The 25,299-nt window shown below is 39.8% G+C and overlaps 3 protein-coding genes across 3 annotated transcripts; 2 read left to right on the forward strand and 1 right to left on the reverse strand.

The window, feature by feature from the left end:
* Positions 1 to 9,420: 9,420 nt before the first annotated feature.
* Positions 9,421 to 10,850, forward strand: LOC108009912 (uncharacterized). Its single transcript, XM_070994404.1, has one exon. The coding sequence runs from the start codon at positions 9,438 to 9,440 to the stop codon at positions 10,707 to 10,709; it is 1,272 nt and encodes a 423-aa protein (XP_070850505.1). The 5' UTR covers positions 9,421 to 9,437; the 3' UTR covers positions 10,710 to 10,850.
* A 202-nt stretch (positions 10,851 to 11,052) lies between these two features.
* On the forward strand, positions 11,053 to 13,575 carry Tektin-A (Tektin A). The gene is made up of 3 exons (XM_017072508.4): positions 11,053 to 11,520; positions 11,922 to 12,196; positions 12,260 to 13,575. The coding sequence occupies exons 1-3, from the start codon at positions 11,161 to 11,163 to the stop codon at positions 13,380 to 13,382; spliced, it is 1,758 nt and encodes a 585-aa protein (XP_016927997.2). The 5' UTR covers positions 11,053 to 11,160; the 3' UTR covers positions 13,383 to 13,575.
* Positions 13,576 to 23,921: 10,346 nt separating this feature from the next.
* LOC108011293 (uncharacterized) lies at positions 23,922 to 24,433 on the reverse strand. The gene is made up of 2 exons (XM_017076402.4): positions 24,276 to 24,433; positions 23,922 to 24,214 (listed from the first exon to the last, which is right to left on the reverse strand). Exons 1-2 carry the CDS (start codon positions 24,384 to 24,386, stop codon positions 24,056 to 24,058), a joined length of 270 nt encoding a protein of 89 aa, XP_016931891.1. The 5' UTR covers positions 24,387 to 24,433; the 3' UTR covers positions 23,922 to 24,055.
* Positions 24,434 to 25,299: the final 866 nt, after the last annotated feature.

The following is a 25,299-nucleotide window of genomic DNA, read 5'->3' on the forward strand; positions in this document are numbered from 1 at the left end:
ATTTTAAAGTTCACTTTACTTGTATTTTCAGTAAGTTTGCTCTGCAACTCCTACATATTTTATTGCAAACTTTACCGTGCTTGCTTTTAATTTGTCTGCGATATCGAGAAGTTTGTTTTGCGATTTTTATTTTGACTTCGTTCTTTTCATATCGTAAATGAATTGATGAAGTTTTAAGAAGTTGAGAAAACAGACGGTGTCTGTTTATTAGTTCAGAGCGTAAAGTATTTGGAAAGTTTAATGCGTTTTTAAAACAGGGCACTTTCCAAAGTTGAAAATATACTAATAATGAATGAAAACTAATCGATTAGATAAGTTTAAGATAGTGCACTTCAATTTATTTCATCATAATATTTGTTACCGGTTATACGAAGAGTAATATTAGATTCGGCGGAAGAAGGAAGAGTTTCTGACCCTGTAAGATATATATATGATCAGAGTCACTAGCCAAGCCAAACTAGCCATGTCCGTCTGTCCATATGAACGCTTAGGTCTCGGAATATAGAAAAGGTAGAAAGTTGGGATTTGGCATTCAGATTAGTGAGGTTCTTGTGCAGCGCAATTTTATTTTAGGAATCTGCTACGCCCGTTTCAACGTGTCTAATTAATATTTTGTTAAGGTGATATGACCATCTACAAGCCAAAAAATGTTTAAATCGGACCATTTATTAAACAGTTATAAGCAAATAAAGTGTAACATATCAAAAACAACCAATTTGCTGCATGCATATCTCCATCTCCCTCGCACTACTTTTAGCTGAATAACTGGTATCTAATGGTCGAGGCCTTCGACAATAGCGCTCTTTGGTTTTTTTTTGCACACTTTTAATCTAACCAAACAATAAATATTGATTATCATTTTTTTTGATAGACTCAATTTGTTTCTATTAGTTATTTTGACAAAATTTTCATAAATATTTATTTTTATACATTTTAGCTTGAACATTCATTTCATTTCCATTAGGTCCTGTTAAAATATTTTTGGTAAATGTCACATTCTCCTCTAAAATTGTTCTCTATTTCCCGGGGAGCAGAGGAGGTGGTGTCGGGTCAGCCTCATCAGCATTAAAAAGTCCAGTACCCACATTTGGCTGTTGGATAGGCCCCACCATTTCCCGAATGGGGCGTTGCCTTGACTCCGTTTCGAATATAACTGCTTGGTATCGTCGTTCTCTGGGTCCAACTATTTATTTTTATGACTTAATGTTGCTTCAGTTTCGTCTGAGTGTGTGCCGTAAATGCTGTCATACAAATATGTGAAAATTGCTCATTTCAAATGTTAGCAAAAGCTGGTACGAGGAGGGAAATGCGGGCAGTATAAGGCGGAATGTTTGGGGGAAGGGGGAGAAATGTGTGTAGGCAAATTGCCTGTCAAAAATTTTGTAGACAATTTGCTTTTTTTTTGTGCTATTATTGTCGTGTTTTTTACTGATGTACATTGCCTGATGCTTATCAGAAATGTTTGACACAATTTTCGCAATAAAAATGTATGATGTGTTTATTTGCAATGCGTTGTGTACAATGAGGCAGTTAAAAGTTTGGATTTAAAATATCGATTGAACAAAGTTAAATATACAGGTTGATAAATGTTTAAAAAATAATTACAATATTATCATTAATTTGGCAATACTAATCGGAGGGTTTTTGTTACAAGTAACAAGGCTCTCACCTCAAACCTCTGTGACAAATGTGCTTTCAGTTTTTACAGAATTGGCAATCAGGATGGAGAATGTATGTACCCGAATTGGGTTATTCCCAATGCAAATCAATTATCCGAAAACTTTTGCTTCAACTTTTCACATGTCCTTGCTCGCACAAATAGTAAAAATGATTTTCATATATTCTGTCGACTTTGGGGACATTAGAGAACCTAATGAGTTCGAAAGGAAACTTAAATCAATTAGTCAGCAAACGATGATGAATGAATCGAGCTGATATTTTTCCTAAAACTTTTCATTTTAAAGAGCAGTAAGGAGATTGTGCTAGAATATGTATGAAAAGGATATGTCCCCACAGGATTTGTTGATGTTGTTTTTCTGCCTATCAAGCCTTTTTTCCATTTTCCCTGACTTCCTATATATTCCACTCTATTTTCTCTGAGTCCCACTTCAAATGACCATGAAGCTGGTCTGTATGATTTGAGTCAGCCAAAGAATTTAATTATTTATTTTTAAGCAAGTTTCAAGTGGTTTTTATTAACAAAGTAATACATTTCAATGTTAAATAATTCTTGTTGTGTTATATAATTTTAGTCCTCGACTATTTCTTGAAAGAGTATTACTATTTCGACCTTTTTTGTCGCTTTTAGTTCATCGTTTCTCCAGTTGTTTTTCCCCTGGCTGCTTTGTATGCAGCGCCTGCTATCAGTTGTTGGATTTTCAATAGCCGAGTGCACTTTTGTGCCTCAACAAGCCCAAAAGTAACACCCGCGCGGCACGAGGTATGTAAATATATTTGTATGTATTTTCACCACCAACAATAGCAACCGTATATGGCATACATATGCTGGGCCAAAAAGGTGGAAAATGCAAAGGGAAGGCATATTCAAAATGCCGCCACCGTTGGGGGATTTGTACAAAAAATCTTTGGAGCCAAAGACTTTAAAGGCAGATCGTCCTTCCCCACAGAAAAGCAAGCTCTAAGGCTGCATGTAATTTGCTGTTTGAACAACTTGTCGCTGGTGACATTTTGGCAGAGCCTCAACTGGGAATGAGACTGGCACTCGGATGGCATTCTGGGCCCGCCTAACTAACTTCCTGTACATGGCTGATGACTTGTTCGAGCACTATCCCCGGGATCCCAGTCCCCCTCCCCCCTTGATATCTTTTGTCCTGCCAAACTCGTGTGTGTAGGCCACGTTGTCGGTGACATACTCCGCCAAACGAGAATGGCTACAGCTCCATCTACATCTGAAGGAACCTGCAAGTAGTGGCGCAACTGTTGATGTTTGAGTTGCAGCCGGCATCTACACAGGGAATAAAAACTCCGAAATCCAGCAATCACAGCCATACACTTAAAAAAATAACTATAATAAACCATTAATTAACATATTATAGGACAATAGAAAGATAAAATACTTTTAGACCTAGATGTCTTGCTTGTTTTTAAATTGAACAAAAAGTATAAGCTTCTTAATATGTAAAATAACTGGTTTTCATAGGCCCAATATTTTTCCTAATATACCTTTTAATAATTTTTTCTTTATTATCCAGCTAAATTTTTTTTCAAAATTATTTTATCGAGTTTTTGTTGGTTATTTGTTAAATAGTTTTCATAGGACCAAAATTTTTCTTAATTTATCTTATTTTAATTTTTACTTTATTTTCCAGCTATATTTTTTTTTGGGTGTATGTTGGATGTGAGCGGCAGAGTGATCCTTGGGCAAAAAGCTGAAGCTACGAAAACGTTTGGAAAAGCCAAGGCTCTGTTATAGATACATCATGGTTGGCTTGGTTTCGGTTTTTGGCCTGTCCCTGCCCTGCTTTTCTATTCCTCCGCTCGCTTTTTTGAGCCTGTGTATCAATCCGACAACGTGCCACTTGTTAACGCACAATGGAGTCCCTTTCAGAACGTTGATTGATATGCCCTGCCTGCCAACGGGGCGATTTTATCCCGCTGCAGGGTTTTCCCTGTGTAGTCGCAATTTAGTCGCATTTGCTTGTTCTGTTGTCTGTTGAAAATCGGAGAGTGAAAGTCTGATAGCAGGGAGTACAAGATCAATCAGATGTTGAAATTAGTGTACACAATCTTAAAAAACTTCAATGAAATATGTACTTAGAGGACCAAAAAATGTTATTTAATCTAATGTATTCTTATAATTCTATTATTTTAAAATATTCCGACACTGAGAGATACCATACCCCTGGAATTTATCTATAAACCCCATTATATCGTAACATGTCGCTAAGTTGTATTCATAATATACTCTTTGGTTTCCCCTTGCCTATTTTCAAGGACTCGCACCTTTTTAGAAAATGTTGAAAAAATATTGACACAGCTATTATGTTGCGCGCTCAAATTAATAGCAATGACAAGGTAAACACTTCAGTTCAGGGATGTCTTTCAGGTGCGAACTTTCTCTTTTGGCAAATCTCTTAAATGCTGTTTGCCTGTGTGTACGTGTCTTTGTTGGCAAATTAACACACACATTCAGGGGCATACGTGAGCCTACACAAACATATACACAGTGGGGCAAACAAAGGACCTCGCCTCGCCTTGCCACGCCCACCTTTCTATATGCGGGCGGTGTATTTATTTGCGCGTTTGAGTGGTTTACGCCCAACTGCCTGCCAGCTATAGCTATCCTGCCGCAACATCCACATCCACATCCACATCCTTTCACATGTCACTCGCCAGTTTTCATGGCTTTTTTATGCGCCTGCAAATATATTTGCTTTCAGTTTACACTTTTGAAAACAGTTTTTTAAACAACTTTGGTGCCGAACGAACTGAATGGAAAGGGTACATATTTATGAGTTTAATTGGAGAGCCGCCATTCATCGGGTTTCTTTTCGGAAAGGATTAAAAGGCTTTGAATATAGTTTGGAAAATATTTTGTGGATCTCACTAGTGTCTTAAAAATAAAATACATTGACCTTCTAAAAATTTATATAAAATATGTTTAGTTATACCGAACTATCTTTAAAACTATTCTTCCGTTTGGATTTTCTTTTTACCAGTTATTCTTACACCAAAAACACAAGCCAATCTATGATCCCTCTCATTTAGGGAAATCATATTCCTGTCTTTTATAATCATTCGTGATTTTATCAAAGGTGTTAAAATAATCACTTATTCTGTCGGAATGCTTGCGTACACCAATGAAAGTTCTACCAGAATTTAGAGGTAACCGATTTCTGTGGCACCCTTCAGAATATAATATAAGTTCTCCCGCTTTTGCTAATGAGCCTTCAACTAGTCAGTTGAACTATGCTTTGCTAACGTCTCATATTTCTTAATAAAGTTCATTATCTGTCTGATGTGAGCTTATTAAGCCGGTGTTAATGATGACTGACTCTTATTGGTTGCACATCGGACATGAAAATAACCCTTAAAAAGTTTACAAACATATTTTTTCACCATTGGTTACGTTATTATAACTCGAAACCTGGCCAGATGCCGGGTTATTAATAAGCCACAATGGAAATTTTTCAAAAATGCTTGCGTTCAATTTTGCTTTTGTTAGCCAGTTTGCTAGACAAATAAAACTTTTTACCCATCTAGTTTAATATCAATAAACAATGCGGGCATTTTAACATATTTGCGGAATATTATGCAATGTAAATAGGTTTGTGTTCGGCGCAAACTTTGAAATGAAAAGGAAAAAAAAAAGTATTATTGTAAAATAAAACAAAACTAGACAACAATCAACTTTTTCGAACAGACTGTGCACTCGGCGCTTTTCGCTTGTTTTTCAGCTTTTCCAACACACCTGTTACCACAACACCAACAATACAACACCTTGCTTCAAGTTTTTCTTTTGCACTGCAGTTTTCCGAGTTTTCGGGTTTGTTTGCTTGTCAATGCAAAATGGCAGAACGGAAAAACAAGGAGCGTCTGTACTTGATAATGCTCACTGGGATTGTATAATGAAATCAAATTGCAAAATAATTTGCATTTTATATAACGAAGTTTTTGTGTTGCTCTGAAAATGGTCGAAAAGATGTATGCGTTTTTTTTGGCATTTTAAATTGTTGATATTTCTATTACTTTTGCCCTATCTGTATAAATTATAATTTCTTTTTTTTTGTGATGTATACAACAAAGAAGTTAATATTTTATTTTTAAAAGTTTTTCATTGGCTTGTAAATGTTTAAAACATTTATTTAGGAAATGTATATTAGCATATTGTTAAAAAAAGTTGGTAATTGTTTGTAATTCAATGATTATTTACCCAATTAAAGCTAATTTAGTAATGACAGACCATAAAACCCTAAAGTCGCCATAAGCGGAGCAAGCCAATTTGGATGGCATAAAATATGTCGAGCGGTGCCACTTAAACTTGACATGAGCAAAACACTAACATAACAAGAAGATGGCTTGCATGTCCTTTCACATGAACAGCTCATAAAAATGCGAAGCGAGCTAACAACACTTTTGTGCTTTATGTGTTAGCCAAGTCGAGTCGGTCCTAAGCGAATTCCACCCATCTGGAGGCCCCCTTTTTCACCTGGTGTTAAGGTTTCATGCCTGAAGCGGTCCCTTCCGCCTGCCCATTCAACTTGCAGTCCAAACAAACGAGATATATATATGATATATGGCATGTGTGATGGGAATTCCCCCTTTTCTCGTTTAAGCGAGGGATGTGTTAATTACAGAAAAATTGCGAGAATTTGTATTATTTACTTTGCTATCAGCACTGGAGCTAAGCTCTTCTTTGTTCGCCTCTTGTTGCGTGTCTCCTGTATAATTGCAGGTGTGTTTGTGAAGAACGTTGTCAAGGAAATCTCAGTCGGTTGAACATTTTTGCATTAGGGTTAGCTTTTCGGTGAGTGAGTTGACTGATGCGTGTAAATACAAGATACATTTAAGTAAATAAAGGTATAAGATATTTAAGGATTTAAGTATCTGTTCTTTGCGACATACATTTTATACACTTCATTATTATAGTTTCTTAAATGAAGTATTTATGAATTATTTATTTACACTGACTTTCTACATTTAAAACTTAAATTCGACCTTTTGTTAAACTAAAACTTGAAGTATGAAACCTACTTTTAAAAAACGGCTGAAGTAGCTTTTATTAAATGTGTAAAAAAGAACCTCGTTTTGTGAGTTACTGGCACATGACTTAAGTTGATCATAATATTCCTGACGCGCATGTAATATTATTAAAAATATTGGTTTCCACAGCGTTTAGCAATTATCTCCCCATTTCAATAGCCAGTTTGAATCAGGGTTTTCTATCATTCTTTTCAGCCCTTCGGCATTCTTCTTTGGCATACCATTTTAATTGTCTTTGGCGATTTGGCCAAAGTTTGTATTGTATGTGTATGAGAAGAATCTCATGCCATAGAAATGGCACTGTCCTTCCGATTCTTGTTCTTGGTACTTGGTCCTTGGTCCTTGGCTCTGTTGTTATTGCATTCCTTTGCTTTGGTTTTTCGTAGCGCGTAAATAAATTTCATATCATGACATTTATTACTGACCCTTAAGCCCACACCGCCACCCAATCCGCAATCCAAAACCCACAAGCCCGATACATGTGGGCCTGGAGATTACCAACAGTTTTCCCATCTCTCCCCGCTGTTTTTCCCCATTCCCAACGGATTCCCAATGGCTTTTTGCACAGCCGCAGCGGTTACAATTTTCATTTAAGATTTGTTTTCGCTTTTTTAGTTGGTTTTTTTGTGTCAGTTCCTCTTTGGCCTCATACACACACACACTCGTACATTTGATTTATTTTAGCACTCAGGGGGCGGGGCAGTGGGCGTGGCCGTGGGAGGGAGGTAGGTCAGGTTAAAGGGCGAACAATGACGAGAAATGCAAAACAAATGCAAAGGAAATGAACGAGGCCTGAAATGAATGCGCAATGAATGGCCCCAAACGAATGAAAAGTGTGTGGAGATGAAGACGGAGATTAAATGTAAGTGGACGTCGCACAGAAACAATTGTAGTTAATTTACGCGTAGCGTAGAGAGAAATGCATAACAAATTAATGAGAATTCCAGCGTAAGTAAGGGCACTGCGAGAATATCGGTTAAGAATATTCTATATTATAGTAATTTAAATACTAATGGGGATGCCACACAAATCACCATGGCTTTGAAATCACTTTTTAAAGACATTTTAGTGTCTTAAAGTAAACTCAGATGAATAACGAACTCATTCAGAAAGACGACTCAGAATTCACTGCATACTTTTAAACACCTTATATGACATATGTAAGTGATTTCAAAATCCTAGTGGGTTGTGTGGCACTCCCCTATATAAAGTAATTACGAATTATTATAATAGCCCTTATAAGAAATGCAAAAAATAATTCAAAGTAGGCAGTTAATAAAAGACGGTAGAATTTCAAATATTTTGTAGCATGGTTTTAGGCACCCTTACCTTCAAAATTGCAAAGCCAAGTTAAGTGTTCTTTTAACGAACTTATGCAACTAAGTTAATGATCACCATATAAGCCCTATTTGACGATCATATTTATTTGTTCAGTGCAGGGAAAGAACTCAAGACTCGGTCCTCGCTTGAGGCCTTGGAGCTCCTTTGTCCTTTTGAGCATCCTCTCTTTCAAAACCTACTTGACTGTGAAATAGGCGGACAACGAGAGATCTCCAGCCTGAATGGAAGGCAGTGAAAGGAATAAAAAAACAAAAAAGAATCGCATTGTCTTTGTCTTTTGCATAATTTATTTATATTTTCATTTTCATCGGGCGTAATTCGCGTTGTTAAATTAAAGGAGCGGCAGCGGGCAGATGCCTACATTTCCGGCTCAGCAAATAATTACAAGCTTAATAACAAATTTAATATTGCTCGGCCTCGAAGGCCGGTCATTTTATTTATTGTTCACCCTTTGTACCGCCTTTTATCCTGGCACGTGCACGTGTGTGTGTGTGTGAGAGGTCCTTGGTTCGTGCCACCTTTAACTGTTTATATTCGCACACGCTTCTTGCCTTTTAATGAGCCAACAACAATGAGCATGTCCTTCGTCCGGCGACCCTTTTATTTGCTGGCCATTCGCTTACAGTCGCCACAGCACACACACAGTCACACGAAATCGTCCTTTCGTCCTTATTTACACTTGTCAGTCCCCCAAACTCCGGCAGGCAGTAACATGCTCTTTGTCGCTCTTTAAGTCGTCTGAAGGGCTGTTGGCCTTGCAATTAGTTGAGGAGCATGTCAGGCATTCTTCTGCTCCTTCCGCCTGCAACAGCGCCAATTTTGATGGCATCGTAGAGCCCCGGGGCCTCTTCAGAGTTGCTCACTTGAGGAAGTTCCCGGAGAGCGTTACTTAGATGCTCCGACTAATTGCCAAGTCAAGTTCTCGGCCAGTACGGCAACAAAGGTATTAAAAATGGGATTGTTTTGGATATGCCAGAAATATATGCATTTAATTAAACATTTCCTTGACATTTTCTTGAGATATGGTAAGTAATACCAAAACATAACTAGTAGTTGTATCTGGTTTTAAGTGTAATACGTTTCGTAAATTATACAAGAATGAAAATGATATCTAATTTGTCCTAGTTTAAAATGATAATCCTCTTAGGTAAATATTGTAATGGTTTACAGTACTCCTTATTGTAAATATAGTACATATTCTTAATGATATATCCCTGGTTAGAAACCCTTAACCTTTACATATTTCAAATAAATCCTGCTAGCTGTGAGTCAAAACTTTTTCTGATGACACTCGCATACATAAACTAGGCAAACAGAAAATTTGAAAATTTGATCAAGGAAACCGAAAAAATTTGATTGTAAAAACCCGGAAAATGGGTAAGGTTTACCATGCAGTTCAGAGGGCTACCAACATTAAATTGGTCCCTGCAGATGCTGAAAGAAAAGAAAAGGAACTGCGACTGGATCCACCGCTCTTCGTGACCTGTGACCTGGACCAGTTCCGAGATCCGGACAAGAAAAGAGCCGCCAACGATGCCTGCGAGGAGCTGGACAAACTGGATGCCCAGGACGAGATCAGTGTGTCGAGCATCATCTCGGCCCTTTTGCGACCCATCGAGCCCTCCGATGATCAGTTCAAGGAGTGCGACTGGGGCATCGATCCCAAGCAATTCCTGCCCACCAAACAGGCAGTGATCTTCAAGGAGCAGTTGTTCATCTCGAAGCTGCGGAATACCAACTGCAAGTTAAACGAGAACCTAAAGATCTTCTTCGAGCGCGAACTGGAGCAGATTGGGCGGTTCTGCCTGAATGTTGAAGAGTCCTTTGATGGCTACGTCATCTTCAGCAGCAGCGAGATGAAGAAGGGCAAGGGGATGGTGGAGTGTGGCCATCAGTTGAAGGGCAAGTACGATGACAAGTTCCTGCTGATCTGCGAGAAGAGGTCAGAGTTCGATCGAATCGATAACACGCGGGTGGAGAAGACCTTGGAGCTAAGGAATCATGCCGATTTGATGCTCACCGCCATTCGAGAAACCAAAATCAACGAGGAGGTGCAGCGCTTCAAGGCTCGCATCGATATCAAGGATCGCGACCATGTCTTCGTCCTCGATGGTGGCATCATGCTGCTTATGCGGCACCTGATCTGCAACAACTTCGTGGGCACCTTCGAGTACTACACCATGAACCTGTATGGTCGAGTTCTTAGATGCAATCTGGTGGTTTCTAAGGAACGCAAGGTAGTGCGCATCTTCTATCGCACTTACAAGAATGTCGTGCAGATCTTCACCCAGCAGTGCTTTAACGATGAGCTGCAAGATGTGGCCGAGACCTTCATGACCCCCGAGGGACGCATTGTCCTTCACTACTGGCGGGGCTACAACTACCTCCTGCACGCCGCTTGCATGCCGCCGAAGCGAAAGGAGCCCATCCTGCCCAAGCTGGAACTGTGTTGGCGCCAAAACGACCAGCTGGCCCGGAAGTTCCGGGAACTCAAGGCCCTAAATTACGAAAACGCCACCAATTATTTGAGCAGCAACTCGCAGCTGGCCGATTTCATGCAGGACTACGTCCTCAATCTGCTGCGATACAAGCCCAGCAATGTCCTCGAGTTCTCCATCATGTTTTTCCAGAACATGGCCAAGTGAAATTCGGTCTCTTCTAAATTTGTAGTTATTAGTGGGCAAGTGTACCAAGGTGTACAAAAGTAAGTGCCTTTTTCGGAGGGCTATAATATTATATTTCTTGTTTGACGTTAAATGGTTTCAAAATAAAGTTAAAGAAGTGCATATTTATTTCGTTCTTACTGGATTGTAATGTATTTCTGAGCCCTAGCTACCCTAGACATATCAATGGTCAACAAAAATACCAATCCCATTTTATCCCTTAAATAAAATATAGTAACCGTTGCCAATAAGCCGAACTTAGCAATGTAGCAACCCAGCAACCTTTTTCATTTGTTTGCTACCTTCAAACAAGCATTTCAAATTTTCAGTTTTAGTCTGTCCCCAAACACCAAACGAAACACAATCGTTGCTTCTTACACTCCATCTGATTTTTTTGTAGTTTTACAAGTTACAAGTTTAAAGCTTCTTAAAGATGAATTGCTTGGAAAAAAAGTCGCCGGTGACGAGTGCCGAATGTAACGGCAAGACCATCGAGTTGAATCCTGGATCGGCTTGTCCGGCCCCGCTCATCTGTCCTCTGCCGACTGAACCACCCTCCCATCGCCTGAAGAAACCACCGCAGCCCGCCCTCGTGGGCTTGACCCCTCACCCCGATGAAGCTGCCCAGCAACACCTGGTGATGAATATCGTGGGTGCCGCCCAGGATCACCAGAAGCTACAGGGAGACCTTCAGGCGGGAGTTGACCAGCAGCAGATGCAAATGGCCGACATTCGGGCTGAGCAATACAAACAATCACAAAGGCCTGTGAAAATGGAGGAGATGCAATTTGCTGTGAGTGTTAAAAATATTTATCAAAAAATACCATCTGGCGTAAAACAAAAGCACACATATCGGAAAAGGATGCTTTCATTTAAATTCCTTAAAAAACTGGAACAAGTTGTTCGAAACGATGCAGTTTAAACTTCGAATATTAAGTAGTTTGTAGCTCTAATTTAGAGTAATTTCAGAAAAAATTATCGAACACAGTGAAATCAAATGGATGTAATTTTTCAATATTTAGTTAATATTTATTAATTTAAATTATAGCTGAGTGTTAATATTTATTTGAAAATACCAAAAGGATATGTGACCACAGGGATCTTTAAGTTTTTGTGCATGAAGTTAAGGATATTAACTGATTTCCAATAGTGAATTTATACATGTAATATGATTTTTTGTGACCATTTTTTCAGCGTACAATGGATCCTGAAGCGGATGACCTGCGAAATCCGCCATGCTATTTGCCCCAGCAGGGCGATGAGCTGCCCCACAAGGACCAGTTGATGCCCATGGGTCCCATCGGTCCCTGGGCTTCTGGCAAGGTGGACTGGAGTCCAATGGCGGGTATTACGGGAACACGACCCGTTGTGGATCGCTACTCAATCACACGGTACAGTCCCAACGAGTGGCGTACTAGGAACCATGAGACAGTGCAGGTGGTCAACGGAAGTCTGGGCAGGGCGGATAAGTAAGGATACAGATTCAGATTGTCAGGACTTGCAGTAATCCCTCTTCCAATCCTAATCCACAGAAACCGCTTCAGTTCGACCACCGAGTTCTTGAGACTCTCTGCTTTGGTGGCCAAGTCGCAGAATGAGACCACCGACAAGCTGAGGATCCGTTCTCAGCTGATTGGCAAATGGAAGAACACGCTGGAGAATGCCATCAAGGCAATGGCCGATGAGATCTCCACAATGGAGGTGGAGCGCATTAAGCTGAGGAAGTCCATGGTGGTTCTGGGTGTGCCCGAGTCGATTGCCAAGGAGTGCATTGAGAAGCGGGCGACGAGGCCGGATACGGAACTGGTTCGCGATCAGGTGGAGGAAGAGCTGGTCAACGAGTTGGCTTTAATAGCCGAGATTCGCAGGCTGTTGATGAAGACACTGGATGACTTCAATACCCAGCAGGTGGAGAATCGCACGGCTCGTCAGCGTCTTGAATACGATTGGAGTGATAAAAAGGAGGCCTACGAGATTGATACCCAAAATACCGGACTGAACAATAGCTCCAGGACTATTATGTTTCGACCGGGAGCTGTGCGACAGCCACCGGAACAGGCCTCCGAAAAGTACTGGGAGCACTTCAGCATGGAGACCCTGGACGAATGTGAGAAGTGTCGCCTCAAATCAGTGACCCTGCGGAATACACTCAACTCGACCCTGATGAATGCGGCCAGGGATATTCGCACGCAGGCCGATGTGGTGGAGAAGGCCCTGACCTCCAGGATCAATTGCACCCAGGAGGCGGTGCAGCGTTTCGAGAATGACTTGAAGAACATCCTGCAGGGCTTAGCGGATGTGGAGAACCGCATTGAGCAGATGAAGCGCCGCATTGCATCCTTTGATGCCTCCATGAAGGTGGCCCAAACGCGCATGGACAACCGCAGCTATAGGCCCAATGTGGAGAACTGCCGGGATTTGGCCCAGCAGGAACTCATCGATGGCGTTCATACCATCCAGAGCAGCGTTTCGGCCCTGCTCCATGAACTGGAGGAGGCGGAGCGGGTCAAGACGGATCTGGTCAGCTCACGAGCCCGCCTCGAACGGGAAATAATGCTCAAGAGGCGCAGCCTGTTCATCGATAGGGAGCGTTGCATGCTGATGCGGTCGCATTATCCTTCGGCGAACACTCTTAGTGGTTCTGCCACATCGTAAAAGGAGGTTGGGTTCTCTTCGAAAGATTTCTAAATTTTTGAGTATTACCAATTTGACTGGGGCTCGAAATTGAGTAATTAAGGTGTTCAAAAACAACAGTTTTAAAATAATAAGTGTGCGCCTTAGAGAGAGTTCCCAAAATTTACAAGTATTTAATTATGTGAATAAATGTAGTCGTGTTGACTTAACCAAAAATCTAAGGCGTATAACCGCCATGGCTTCAAAAAGGTTTAAATAATTGTTATTTAATCTATCTATGCAAAAATAATTTCAATAGGATTTAAACAGATTGAAGTTGTATTTTTAGATGGAGAAACTAATGTATAGGCCTTCTGAAGATTTTTATTGCCTAGCTAGTCAAAAATAAATTTATGCTTTTATTTCTTGTGAACATAATGTAATTTTGTGCGCCTGGGGTGTTTTGGAACCCCTTAAAACAATTCCATTTAAGCATCTAATTTGCGGATTTTGGTATTAGCCCAAAGCTCTTAAGTTCTTTTTAATAAATGCAATAAAATGCCATTAGAGGGCAATCAGACACGTTTGGAAATCCATATAACTGAAAGAAATATGTTGCCAACTTCCAGGCGCCCTCCACACACACGCACACACTCACACGTGTTGGATGTTGGCCCAAGTACTTACCGAAACACGTTCAACAGCTAGAACAACACGTACTCAATTTAGAGATACACGCCCGGGAAAGGAGAAAAGTGAACTGATATTGATACGGAGGTAGTTGAACATTCGTTAATGTTTGCCCTGCCTGGAGCAGCAAATATGGGGACACTTTGGTGGGTCCTGGCTCGGAGTGTTCGGCATATACATGTGAAACGATTCGGCTGGGAAGCCAATAAATTACAGGACGAACTCTGTATGGCGTGCTGGAATTTCCAATTGAAAATGGAAAACGTTATGGCTCATTGAGGCCATTTTCCTCATCGCATTGTAGTGGCCATATTTGTCTACCATTTCCCCCGTTGGCCAAAGGTCACAGAGATACACTCAAAAAAATAAAATAAGAAACTGCCAAGGAATGCGACATGTCTCCTGTCTGTCTTAAATTGTCTCTCGTGTTTTCCTTCCTTCCCCATACGTGCAAAATGCTAGTCGGCCAAGATTTATTGCCAGGGAACGTGTTGTTTTTCATGTTGGCCAAAGCTGCTACGGGCAAAGGGTTGATGGCTTGGAGAAAACACTCTTTCAAATGGAATTCCAAGAGGTTTTCTCATTACCAAGGTCAAGTATAGTCGATGATGGATCGGCTACATTTTAATTGTTGAGCAAACATGCAAACCTAAATTTACTTTTTATACAGCACAAACATGTTTGGCTCTTAGATCCATCCACATGACAGAACATACATTCATTATTTAATAAATAATATATTTCATTAGTTCATTGGTATGAATGTATTATTTGGTTTACTTTAAGTTCTGGAAATAAGTTGAACTTGAAGGACTTCGTTCACAAACTGTTATTATTTCCTCAGCTCCTCAATCATTTTGGCCAGAGGAAAATGGCATAATTTGATATTTTGCTTTGCCCATGTCTAGCATGTTCTGTTATTAATTACAGATATAAAGTTTACTTTGACTACCCGAAAGTTGTCTTCTTCAGAATCACTTAAAACCAATTTTAATTGCTGTCTTGTACCACAAGTAATTTGAACTTTAAATTCGCAAGGAACAGGAATTTCTAAGACAAGTGCATTACCACAAAGCTAGTCTCTGGGGCATCAAGCAGCCATTACTCAAATTTTCCTCTTTCCTTTAGTTCTGGGCTGTCTTAAAAAGGAAATATCGTCTTTCTTATGTTTGCTGTATGCTGTTAATATTTCGTAATGCCGGTAAAAATCACAGCGTGTGGTTATCGCAGTCAACTAAAAAAAAAAGGAAAAAAGGCAAGTAAAAGGAAACATTGCATACATTTTGGCGCTGGAGCGCGCTCGCCAAAATGGGCGACTGTTTTTGTCCCGGCACCATGTGGCTAAGAAAAAATCTGTTGCATACTGTTTGCGGTGAAACGCAAAAAATGTTATATTTCTGCTGCCCCGCTGGGGGGCTGCGGAAAATAAATCCGAAAATGTCCCACAAAAAAAAAAGAATATAAAATCTACATGAGATTTAAAAAAAAATTTTTTGATGTCCCAATGAAATTTTCGGGTGTCCTGTTTCTATGGACGGCTTTAAGTTGAATGCTAGTCGAGGTGAAAAAAGTTTTCGAGAAACTATTCCCAGTTGGAGATGTAAAGTTGAATGCCACACCTTCGACCCTGGGAGGCCATAATTTAACTTCAACGCAGCAAGACATGCAATTTAATTTTAACAAAACCTGACATTATCACACCAGCCAACAACGGGCTTTCTCCACACACACACACAGACACACAGAAGGAGTTGGGAGGAGGGCAAAAGGAGGCAACACAAAGTTAGTAACATAATAAGTAGCAATTTTCGGTTTCCGCTTTCCGGGCCAAGCGGCAGCAGCGTCAGTGGCTGCAACCTACCATAAAAATACATAAAATGGCTCCGGCTAAAAGAAAGCCCAGAGAGCAGAGCGAAAAACCCATCCGCACACACTCGGCACCCCCTAGCAACCCCTGGCATTCCCAGCATCAACATCCCCACCAGATCCGGGCCAAGGAGCCAGGGAATGCCAGCCGGAATCGGAATCGGGCTCGGGATCGGGGTTGGGGTTGGGATGGTGCGGCTGGCAGGCGGGCGGGTCTCGTTGCCAAGAAAGTGTACTAACTGCATGCGGAGTAAATTGGTATTTTATAGTTGCAGCCTGCAACTGCTGCCCGAGCAGCTCACAGGTGCCAGCAGCTGCTCCTCGCTGAAACTGAGATGCAGACGCTTGCCGTGGCCCCAGATTCCGGGAAACACTTTCACCAAGAGGCGGTTAGTCATGGAAATCCATATAAACATTGTTTTAACAATCAGACATAATTTGTATTTTCTTTAAAATCAACTAGTCAGCACTTCGAAATCCCAAGTTAGGATCCCGTAATTAGGAATTGTTATAAAGCTAGCCTTAAAAATATATGTTTTCGTATTCAAAACATATTCTGATTTCACCCATGACCAAAGTTATTCCAAATACAAAAATGTTTTAAATTATTTTATTCAATCTTAAAGCTGTTAATAATTTTAAATCTAATCATCTTATGATAGACGTTGAAAAATTCTTTATTGTTCCAAATCAAGATTATACATGAAATCATATATATTATTTGAAAATAAATGTGGGGTTTACCTTAACCAAACTTTTAATTATTCGGCTTTGAAAAATTGATGGAAAACATATAAGTAAGTAAATAATTGTACCTATTATATTATATGGAAAAATTGTTAGTCTAAAATATAATATAGGTATATTTGTCAATGCTTATATCTTTTCAGGAATGATCTTTGCTTTTTTTTTTGCGAAACACTGTTTAAATTACATTTTTGGAAAATATATTTGTTTTTTGTACATCAAAATATATTATTATATCTTCTTTTTCGTTTTAATTCAGATCCTTACATTTTTAGTGGCAGCACTATATTGGTTATTTTTGCCTTAAGCATAAATCTATTGTTACACGTGATTTCCAGGAAGAGCTTAACCTACGCACGCTTCTGAAAGTTTCCTTTGAGAATCCTTTTCCGAGAACGCCTTGGATAATCCCGGGAATGAAATGCCGCTGACTTTGCAAAGGCAGCTAAATTAGTTGCCGGGCACCTTCCGCATTCATGCCAAAGTCACTCAAAGCGACGACATCGGCGACAACGACAAGGACGACGACGACGACGACGATGATGATGATGATAATGATGACGATGGGGATAGGACTAGGGACGATGGGCGGGGGAGGAGTGAACGGCACTGTGGGCGTGGCAGGACAACAAAGGTTGCCGGGGCTCGTTAGCATTTTACAACACTGGCATCGGCTGCAGCACGTAGCTCCTAAGATGATTTGTGACCAGCTGCAACTTTTTGTTGCCGCCTCCGGCAGCCATTTTTGATATTATTTCAGAGCTGCCTCGGCACTTCCGTTTCCGCCCTGCCTGCGCTGCATGTAAATGGGCAGAATGCCGCTCCCCCATTTTTTTGCGATCGCTTATCGGGCGAGGAAGGACTGCAAGGATGCAAGGATGCAGGAATGTAGCGGTGCGTGTGCGAGGGAGCGAATTGAAGTTAATGTGGACGACTGATGATTTTATCTGGTGCTGTTGACTTGTTGACTTTGCGGGTTAACTGCTGCAATGTTTATGACTTCATTATGCTAATAAAAGATATTATTTTTTCCGCCCGTCAGATTGTTAGAGGGGGCACAAATTTACTTGCTTTTAAATGCTTGCTTGCTATTTAATAACTACTAAAGTGTAAATCAAAGTAGGTACTAATAATAACATTTATAATTATAATTAAAATGACGTGTACGTATATTAAAAGCTGTTCTTACACCAGGATACGTTTAGCATATACTATTTGGTGTGATCTAAGTTTTGTTTTTTTTTTTTTTTAAATTGTATAATTTGAAAATTTTTGCTTTTAATTTAGAAGTTTTAAGTTCTTTAAGCCTCTTTATTTTTTAGAAAGGTATATTTTATTAATAATGATAGTTACTAGTTGAGGACCATGTCATAGGAAAAATTACATAAAATGTTGTTTTTTAAGTAACAATTTCGAGCTATACCCTCTACACAAACGAGGAATTTCAGCAAAACTGCCCTCTAAAATTCTATAAGTCTCACATATACACCAAAAAAAACTTAATTTGAAATGATTTTTTTTTCAACTCGAGTGCACACGCTTTTGTTCGGACCCCTAAATGAGTGAAACTCTGATTCAATGGTGACAATTTTTCAAATGTAATGAAGAATAGATACTATAATAAAAAGAATGAAGCCGGTTTCCCGGTGCTCATTGCAGATATGATGGCTATTCGCTGGCTCCTTGCCGCAGACATTTGATGCATTTCACAGCGACATCACCTGCATCAGCATCTGCATCTGCATGTGCATGTGCCCCACCTGAGCCAAACAAGCCGATTAGCATACGTTAAGCTCGCAAGTTGGCAGAGGCGGCCAAACCGAACCCCCCCCCACTCCGGAAATCAGTAGATCGTGTCAAAAGCATCAACCGAGGCGGAGCAGCAGCGTTGGCCCGGGGGAGTCACAACCCCATAAACCCGAAACCCGAAACCCAAAAACCCCAACCAAACCCAAATGCACCGCTCTGTGTCCGGGTTTTGCAGGCCCGGAACGCTGGCCACCGAGCGCTAATGCGGCGTGAATATGCAGGGACCAATGGTCGACGGTCGTCGGTCGTCGGTCGATGGACGTGGCGATGTCAGCTGGGTCCAGCACGTTATCATCGTCAATGCACGATTTTTTGGCCGCTGTCAGGCCCAAATGTTTGCAAAGCATTGCCAGCACATCCCCAGCTAATGTGCGGTTTGGCGGTCGCCGGGAGATTAGCCCCCCCCCCTCACTTTCCATTTTTTTTGCCCCATGTTGACGTTACCTGAAAAATCAAAATTCCAAATTCCAGCACGAGCCAGATTGTCGGGCATTTTATTACCAGGAATGTGTTGTGATGCTCCACCTCTAGAAATGATTGAATGACATGCCCGAGGAGACAAGGACAGCGTCGAAAGAAGAGACAGTCCCGGATTCTGACACGTTTTACACACGTTAATATATGCAGTGAAATGAGGTGGTTTTTTAATACAACAAAAGGCTGGCATTCTCGGAAAATTACGCCTGAATGTCCTCTAAAGACGGTTGAGAAAATGGAAAAAGGGGAATACCATTTAAATGCTAAGCATATTTTCCACAAAAACACTCTTTTAACACTTGGTCCCCCATAAATTTCAAGCAAATCTTGGTACTTAGGACGCAGAATTTGATTCAATTAAAAGTAAGTTATTCAAGAACAAATAAACAAAGAAAAAAATACGACTCGATTTATTATACGTTTCTTTTAAGATTACTAATTTTCTCAAATCCAATATATATTTTATTAAATTATATTCAATGTATATTTTTCTTTTTTATTATTTTTTTTATATCTTTCAAAAAAGAGCTTTTCTAATTTATTAAGCTTTACGAAATCCTCCAGGAGATCACACATATATGTCCTGTAACTTCACCACTTGCCTATGACACTGCCTTCTCGAAATCCCCCAACTTTTCAGCCAAACTTCTCATTTACAATCTCTGCTGCCAAAGTGTGTAAAAAAGAGAAGCCCCTAAAGTTAAAACTCTGACTCAGATGTCATGGCTCGACTTTTGAGCCGCCGGAAAAAACTTTTCCTCTGTCGCGCCCAAAAAATCATCCAACTCCTGCGGATTCCGTGTTTGCGCATCCGCATGTGTGGCTGTTTGTTAGCCAGTGTGTCTGGGTGTGAGCCGGCATTGAGCTGTTTGTCTTTTAATTGTTTGCACTTAAGTCGTTTGTTTGTTTGTCTGTTTGTTTGCTTGTTCGTCTGCGTTTGTCTGCCTGGCAGGTTATGACTTTTGCGAGAAAAGTCGTTAGAAGAGCGCTCAAGCAAATTACAGCCACAAAGTATGGCACGTTTTTTCGGCGGAATTAATGCGCATTTAGGGTGGAGTATCTAAAAAATGATTCGTACCAAGGTTTATAATCAGAGCCAGCTATAACTTTAAGCATGAACAATCAAATTCGAAGACAGCGAAGAAATTTTCCTTAAATACGTATTAAGAAATATTTATAAACCTACCATTGTTTCGTTGCGTGGGACCAATTTAAACTCAGAAAATAATAATAATAATAATTTTCAAAAACTAAATTAAACTAGGTACTACAGAACAACAAGGACAACACTGTAAAATTTGTTATAGAAAGTAAGATAGGCATTAACATTTATTGTATTCATTTTTGAATTAAATATAAAAGCGAAATATTTAAAGCAGAAAATGTTAAAATGCATGATTTAATTTTAAAACATTTTAATCAAGGCAGAATATATTAGACAGAATTTTAGTCATATTAAAATTGAACATGTTACGTCACTAAAAAAAGGAACTTCATATTAAAATAAATGATTAGAACCTTAACGTTAACTATAATTTAATAGTTATAATTAATATTGATAATTAATTTTATATTTATAAAAAACGCAATGAATGAATAATATGAAGAATAATATGAAATCTTTGGACTTACTACTCTTTTTTATCAGTTTAGGAGAAATACCTCCATCTATAATTAAATTGCATAATTTGGTTCTAGCTTTGATCAGTCAAAAGCAAACTAAAAGCTACCAATAAACTATGAAATATATCTCTACTATTTAAGTCCTGAAAATGGAAAAGATGGCCAAACATGACATCTTCATTCCCATTTCCACCCAGAACACCTGCAATCAGATGCAATGCCAATTGACTTATCTATGCGGTCACTCCATCAGCGTTTGTACATCCCCATCCGTTTCCTTAGATACTCCTTGAACGGTACGCTTTCGGGAAAACCTCCACTATGCAATAACTAAATGTTTGCCAGGACAAACAACAAGCGGAGCCCGGACGAATGCAATCCGAATCCTTAACCTTAACACTTGGCTAAATTGATACACACATCAAAGTTGCGTTGCAATAGCCTCAAATCTTTCCGTAAATCAAGCAAAATGCAAATTTCACTAAAAGCTGGGGACGAAACCGAACCGAAGGAAAGCGGAGACCACAAAACCAGTACACAAAAAGCAGAAAAAATGCAAAAGCGAATGGCGAAAGGAAAATTGTTGTCCAACTGGAGTTTGGTAGCTGAAAGTTTTTTGGGGGGCCAAAATGGCTGCCAGGTAAACGGACAACGTTGAGGTAGGAAAACCCCTGACCCACTGCCGCCCCCCTGAAAGCCTTATTTATCACACGTATAGTCCGGTCTCGATTCTCACCCTTCCATTACCAGATTTGGTTTCTGAAATCGCATACGAATGTTGGCCAATTGGATTTGGTTAGCCCAAGAGTTTGCCAAATGTCTGTGTGTGTGTTTGAATGGACCTTATCCAGATTGGGGTTCATCCGATATACATCTCTCTTCCGCCTTCCTCAGTGCACTGTAAAAATGCATTATAATTTATTATCCTTAAAATAGTTTGGTCAAAGATAGTATATACAGATTGCAATAATATAACACTAGTTTTTTCATGCTAAATGCAATAATTAACATTATCTAATTTTCTTGATTCAATGGGAAAGTGTTGTAACCATTAATCACCACCGATTATAAAGTTCAATGTAATTCATCACTTTTTCTTAGTAAAACTGATTAGCCTTTCTGGTCTCTTATCAAAAATGTATAAATACGTTGCTGAATAATATATAACACGTATGTAGTTTCTATCGCCAGGCTAAAGATGTCGCATAATTTTTCACTGATTGTTCTGCTTCTTAGCAGCATTCTTCTGAGAACCAGAAATGCCCAGTACCCGTATCAGTACCCCCAATAGCCAGTTCAAAAAAAGAACGCAAGCATATGCCCTTAAAGGGTTAGATTGATCTTATTCAAATTTAAATATTTTTACCAGCCCTTTGGTACTAGAAATTTAGGTGGATCAGGGGTTCTCAAGTGTTTGTACCTCCATCTGGAGGATTTGGACCTCCTCCGAGCTTTGGACCTCCTTCTGGTGGTGGATTTCCTCCAGTTTTTGGACCTCCTTCTGGGGGCGTAACCCCACCGTTAGGCTTTTCATTTCCATTTTCCCCATCTGGAGAAGGTAATTGCTGTGGATCACTAAATGTACTAACTGGCAATAACAAAGACAGGTTCTCAAAAAAAGCCTCAAAAGTCACCGGATAAACTATTTTAATAAATTCTATAAAGATTATAGATTGTATTAATTCTAATTAAAAAAAAAACTACAATAATTTTGGAAAGAACTAAGTATATAGACTAGACATTTATTTTTCTGAGTGCCTGCTGGTTTCCTGTTGTCTATGTTGTCCAAAAATTTCATGCCTGCCGCAAAATGGTAACGAAGAATCTCCTCAACGCCTTCCGCCCAAGTTTTCCTTTTGAGCGTGGAATTCATCATTTGATTTGCGGAAAAGTGGGGCATCAAGTTGATTAAAACCGAAGGTGGGGCAATCGGTAAATGACATTTCACCTTACTCGCTGGCATAATACAATTTCCGCAGCAATTAAAAGTGAAATTTATTATTGCCAGCCGAAGTTGAAGTCGGGCCATTTTTGGTCTTATTTAATTAAACTGGGATGCGGGCATGTTTTATTTCAATTAGTAGCCGGGGCAAGTGGAAGTTGCAATGCACAAAAACCTGTGCAAAATAATTAACTGCATGCAACAATTTCCCTGGCACTCCTAACTGCCGAGCTGGTTGGCGATATTGAACCGAGTTCGCTGGGCTGGATGGGCCGGCTGGGCTCCCCATTTCCCTCGTATACATCGCATGTACGAAAATGGAAATCTGCATTTAATTTATTGATGCAACAGCAAGTGAAACGAGTGAATGGAAACTCCGGCTGAGGATTTCGCTGCCGCCGCCGGTCGCCTAAATGTATGCAGCGTAAAATTGTTAAATGCGCGCTTAATCTGCATGTAGGCGTGGATGCCACGCCCCAACCACCAGCCACCATCGTTGGCACCCCAAATTGTTTCATTTCCCCATTAAAATGTACGGACGAAAATGTTAAACACTTTATTGGCTCGGGGCCCCCCGCCCCTTTGCGCTCTGAGGTGGGCGTGGCAGGTCTACCTCCGATTGTTGCGGCTGTTTGCCACGTTAGCATATCTGTTTTTCATGTTCGCAGCACTAATCGGGCAACGTCCGTCTGTCCAAAAGGGTGTAGATCCCCCGATTCCTGTCTCTGGAATGGAATGGTATGGGCTACCAGAATGGGTTCAGAGCAGACAGTTGCCGAGTGCATTCACACGATTCCGGGGAAGAGCTTTGCGATTTATCGCAGTCGGGGCACCAGGGACTTCCTTAAGCCATGCCGAAATTTAAGTGGATTGTGTGGAATAATTGGACGTCATACAATAAATTCACGAGAAATGCGGACATATGGTACAAAGATAAAAAAAATTGATAAGATATGATGATCATTTTAAGGAAATTCAAATCTATATAGATACAGGGCGAATCACTTTGATACTCGTATGTTTGCCATTTTGATACCTGCTCAACTTTTCTGTTTGAAGTTTTCGAATATTGCTCTCTATATCTTACCCGGAATAATTTAAGGCGCTATCTCGTTCTATTTTTCTTTTTTTCGATTTTAAAGAATGGTCAAAGGGAGTAAAAAATACTTAATACATTTTATTATCATTATTATTTATTATTTATTTATTTCGCCAACAGTTGGTACCTTAACTGGCTACTTGTCTATTACTAAACTAAATACTAAGGGACGAAAGGTAATTGTAAACGGTTTTTTTTATTAATTCCCTGGGGGAGCATGGGTCCAGCCGCATTTTCCATGCAAATAGCAATTCGTTCCTTGTGTGATTTTTTCCTGTGTAGTTTTCTAAGCCCCAAAAATGTTACAAAATAAATATGTGAAATAGGGTTTATAATTGGTTTCTAAGATGTTTATTGCCAGCGAAACATTTTTTTAAACGAATTCCAAATCAATTTCATTAGGTTCCTCCAGAATATATAAAGCTCTTGTTCATATTCTGAGTTATATGTTTTTCCCACTACTTAATGCCTCTGTCTGGGTCTCTTGTTGTCAACATTGCCGCTGGCCAGTTGATTGGGCATGCAATCCGGGTTAACACCACCTCCGTCCAAAGGTCCACCGGATGGTGGGGGGAAGTTTGGCGGTAAAGGGCCGCCTCCATCCAAGTTTCGGGAACCCACCTATCATACATTAATGCACTTCCATTAAAATGTGTATTCCATTACTCTCATATATACTGACCTTTGGGCGATTATAAGTTTGTTGGCGGGGGTACCACTGTTGCTGGGCATTGGCGATTCCCAGGAGAACGCAGCTGAGGAGCAGGATTGCAAGTGCGAATTTGGGCGACATCTTTAACTCAACTTGAGAGGCTGGAAGACACTGTGACTGCTACTGCAATGGGAACTGTATTTATACCATTCTGATAAGGAATCCGCCAGATCCGACCGCTTTATCAGTTGCTCATAAGGAAATCGAAAGGAAAGATTACTGCAATTCTTAAGAAATATGATAGGGTTCTCGCTTACTTGGAATCTCGTTCGTACATATGTGGAAATGTTATTTCCATGGAAAATGTTAATGAGTTCATTTCGAGTTTATAACATATTGATGTGCTCACAAGTATAGATGTTGGTTTACAAACCCTGCCTAACCTTTTGAGTTCAGTTACCCCACTATATTCTTTTTTTATCAAAGGAACGATCAAGCTAAATGTATGTGTATTTTGACTTTACATTTTACTTTTACTTTTTGCAATTGCTTCAAGATCAGCACATCACAAGTCAGGGTCATTGTGAATCTCTTATCACAGTTCACGACTATTTACGAGGAAGGGGCATTTCTCAATAATCCAGATGAAAAAAATTTCTTGAGATAATGTATTTGTGCGTTCGGTTACCCGACTATATTCTTTTGTTATCAAAGGAAAGATTATGATTATGATCCCTTATACTTTACAGATATTTTCTTTAACTGCTTGCTTAAAAGTTTTAAAGGCACTTTATAAACTAAGCCACGAATTTTTTTGTTAGCTCCTAGTCCAAACGTAAAAAGTATTTTAATTCAATTTCTGTTTTCAACAGACAGAACCTAATTGAGTAATGCTTTTCATAACATGTTTGCATCGCTTTTCAGTGCTCCATCTTTCGTATATGGATTTTCCCGATGTAAATCTGCGTTGCACTAATGTTTTCCGTGACGTCAGCCATTTCACTATTTTAGTTTTCGGCATTTGAACTTTTTGGTGACTTTGTTTATTTTTGTT

The sequence above is a fragment of the Drosophila suzukii genome, chromosome 2L (genome assembly GCF_043229965.1).
Source record: "Drosophila suzukii chromosome 2L, CBGP_Dsuzu_IsoJpt1.0, whole genome shotgun sequence".
NCBI lineage: Eukaryota > Metazoa > Arthropoda > Insecta > Diptera > Drosophilidae > Drosophila > Drosophila suzukii.

Coding starts and splice junctions, on each gene's coding strand:
- LOC108009912 (XM_070994404.1), top strand. CDS start 9,438: ATGGGTAAGGTTTACCATGCAGTTCAGAGGGCTACCAACATTAAATTG.
- Tektin-A (XM_017072508.4), top strand. CDS start 11,161: ATGAATTGCTTGGAAAAAAAGTCGCCGGTGACGAGTGCCGAATGTAAC. Junction 11,521..11,921: donor TGGAGGAGATGCAATTTGCT/GTGAGTGTTAAA, acceptor CCATTTTTTCAG/CGTACAATGGATCCTGAAGC. Junction 12,197..12,259: donor AGTCTGGGCAGGGCGGATAA/GTAAGGATACAG, acceptor CCTAATCCACAG/AAACCGCTTCAGTTCGACCA.
- LOC108011293 (XM_017076402.4), bottom strand. CDS start 24,386: ATGTCGCCCAAATTCGCACTTGCAATCCTGCTCCTCAGCTGCGTTCTC. Junction 24,215..24,275: donor AAACTTATAATCGCCCAAAG/GTCAGTATATAT, acceptor AATGTATGATAG/GTGGGTTCCCGAAACTTGGA.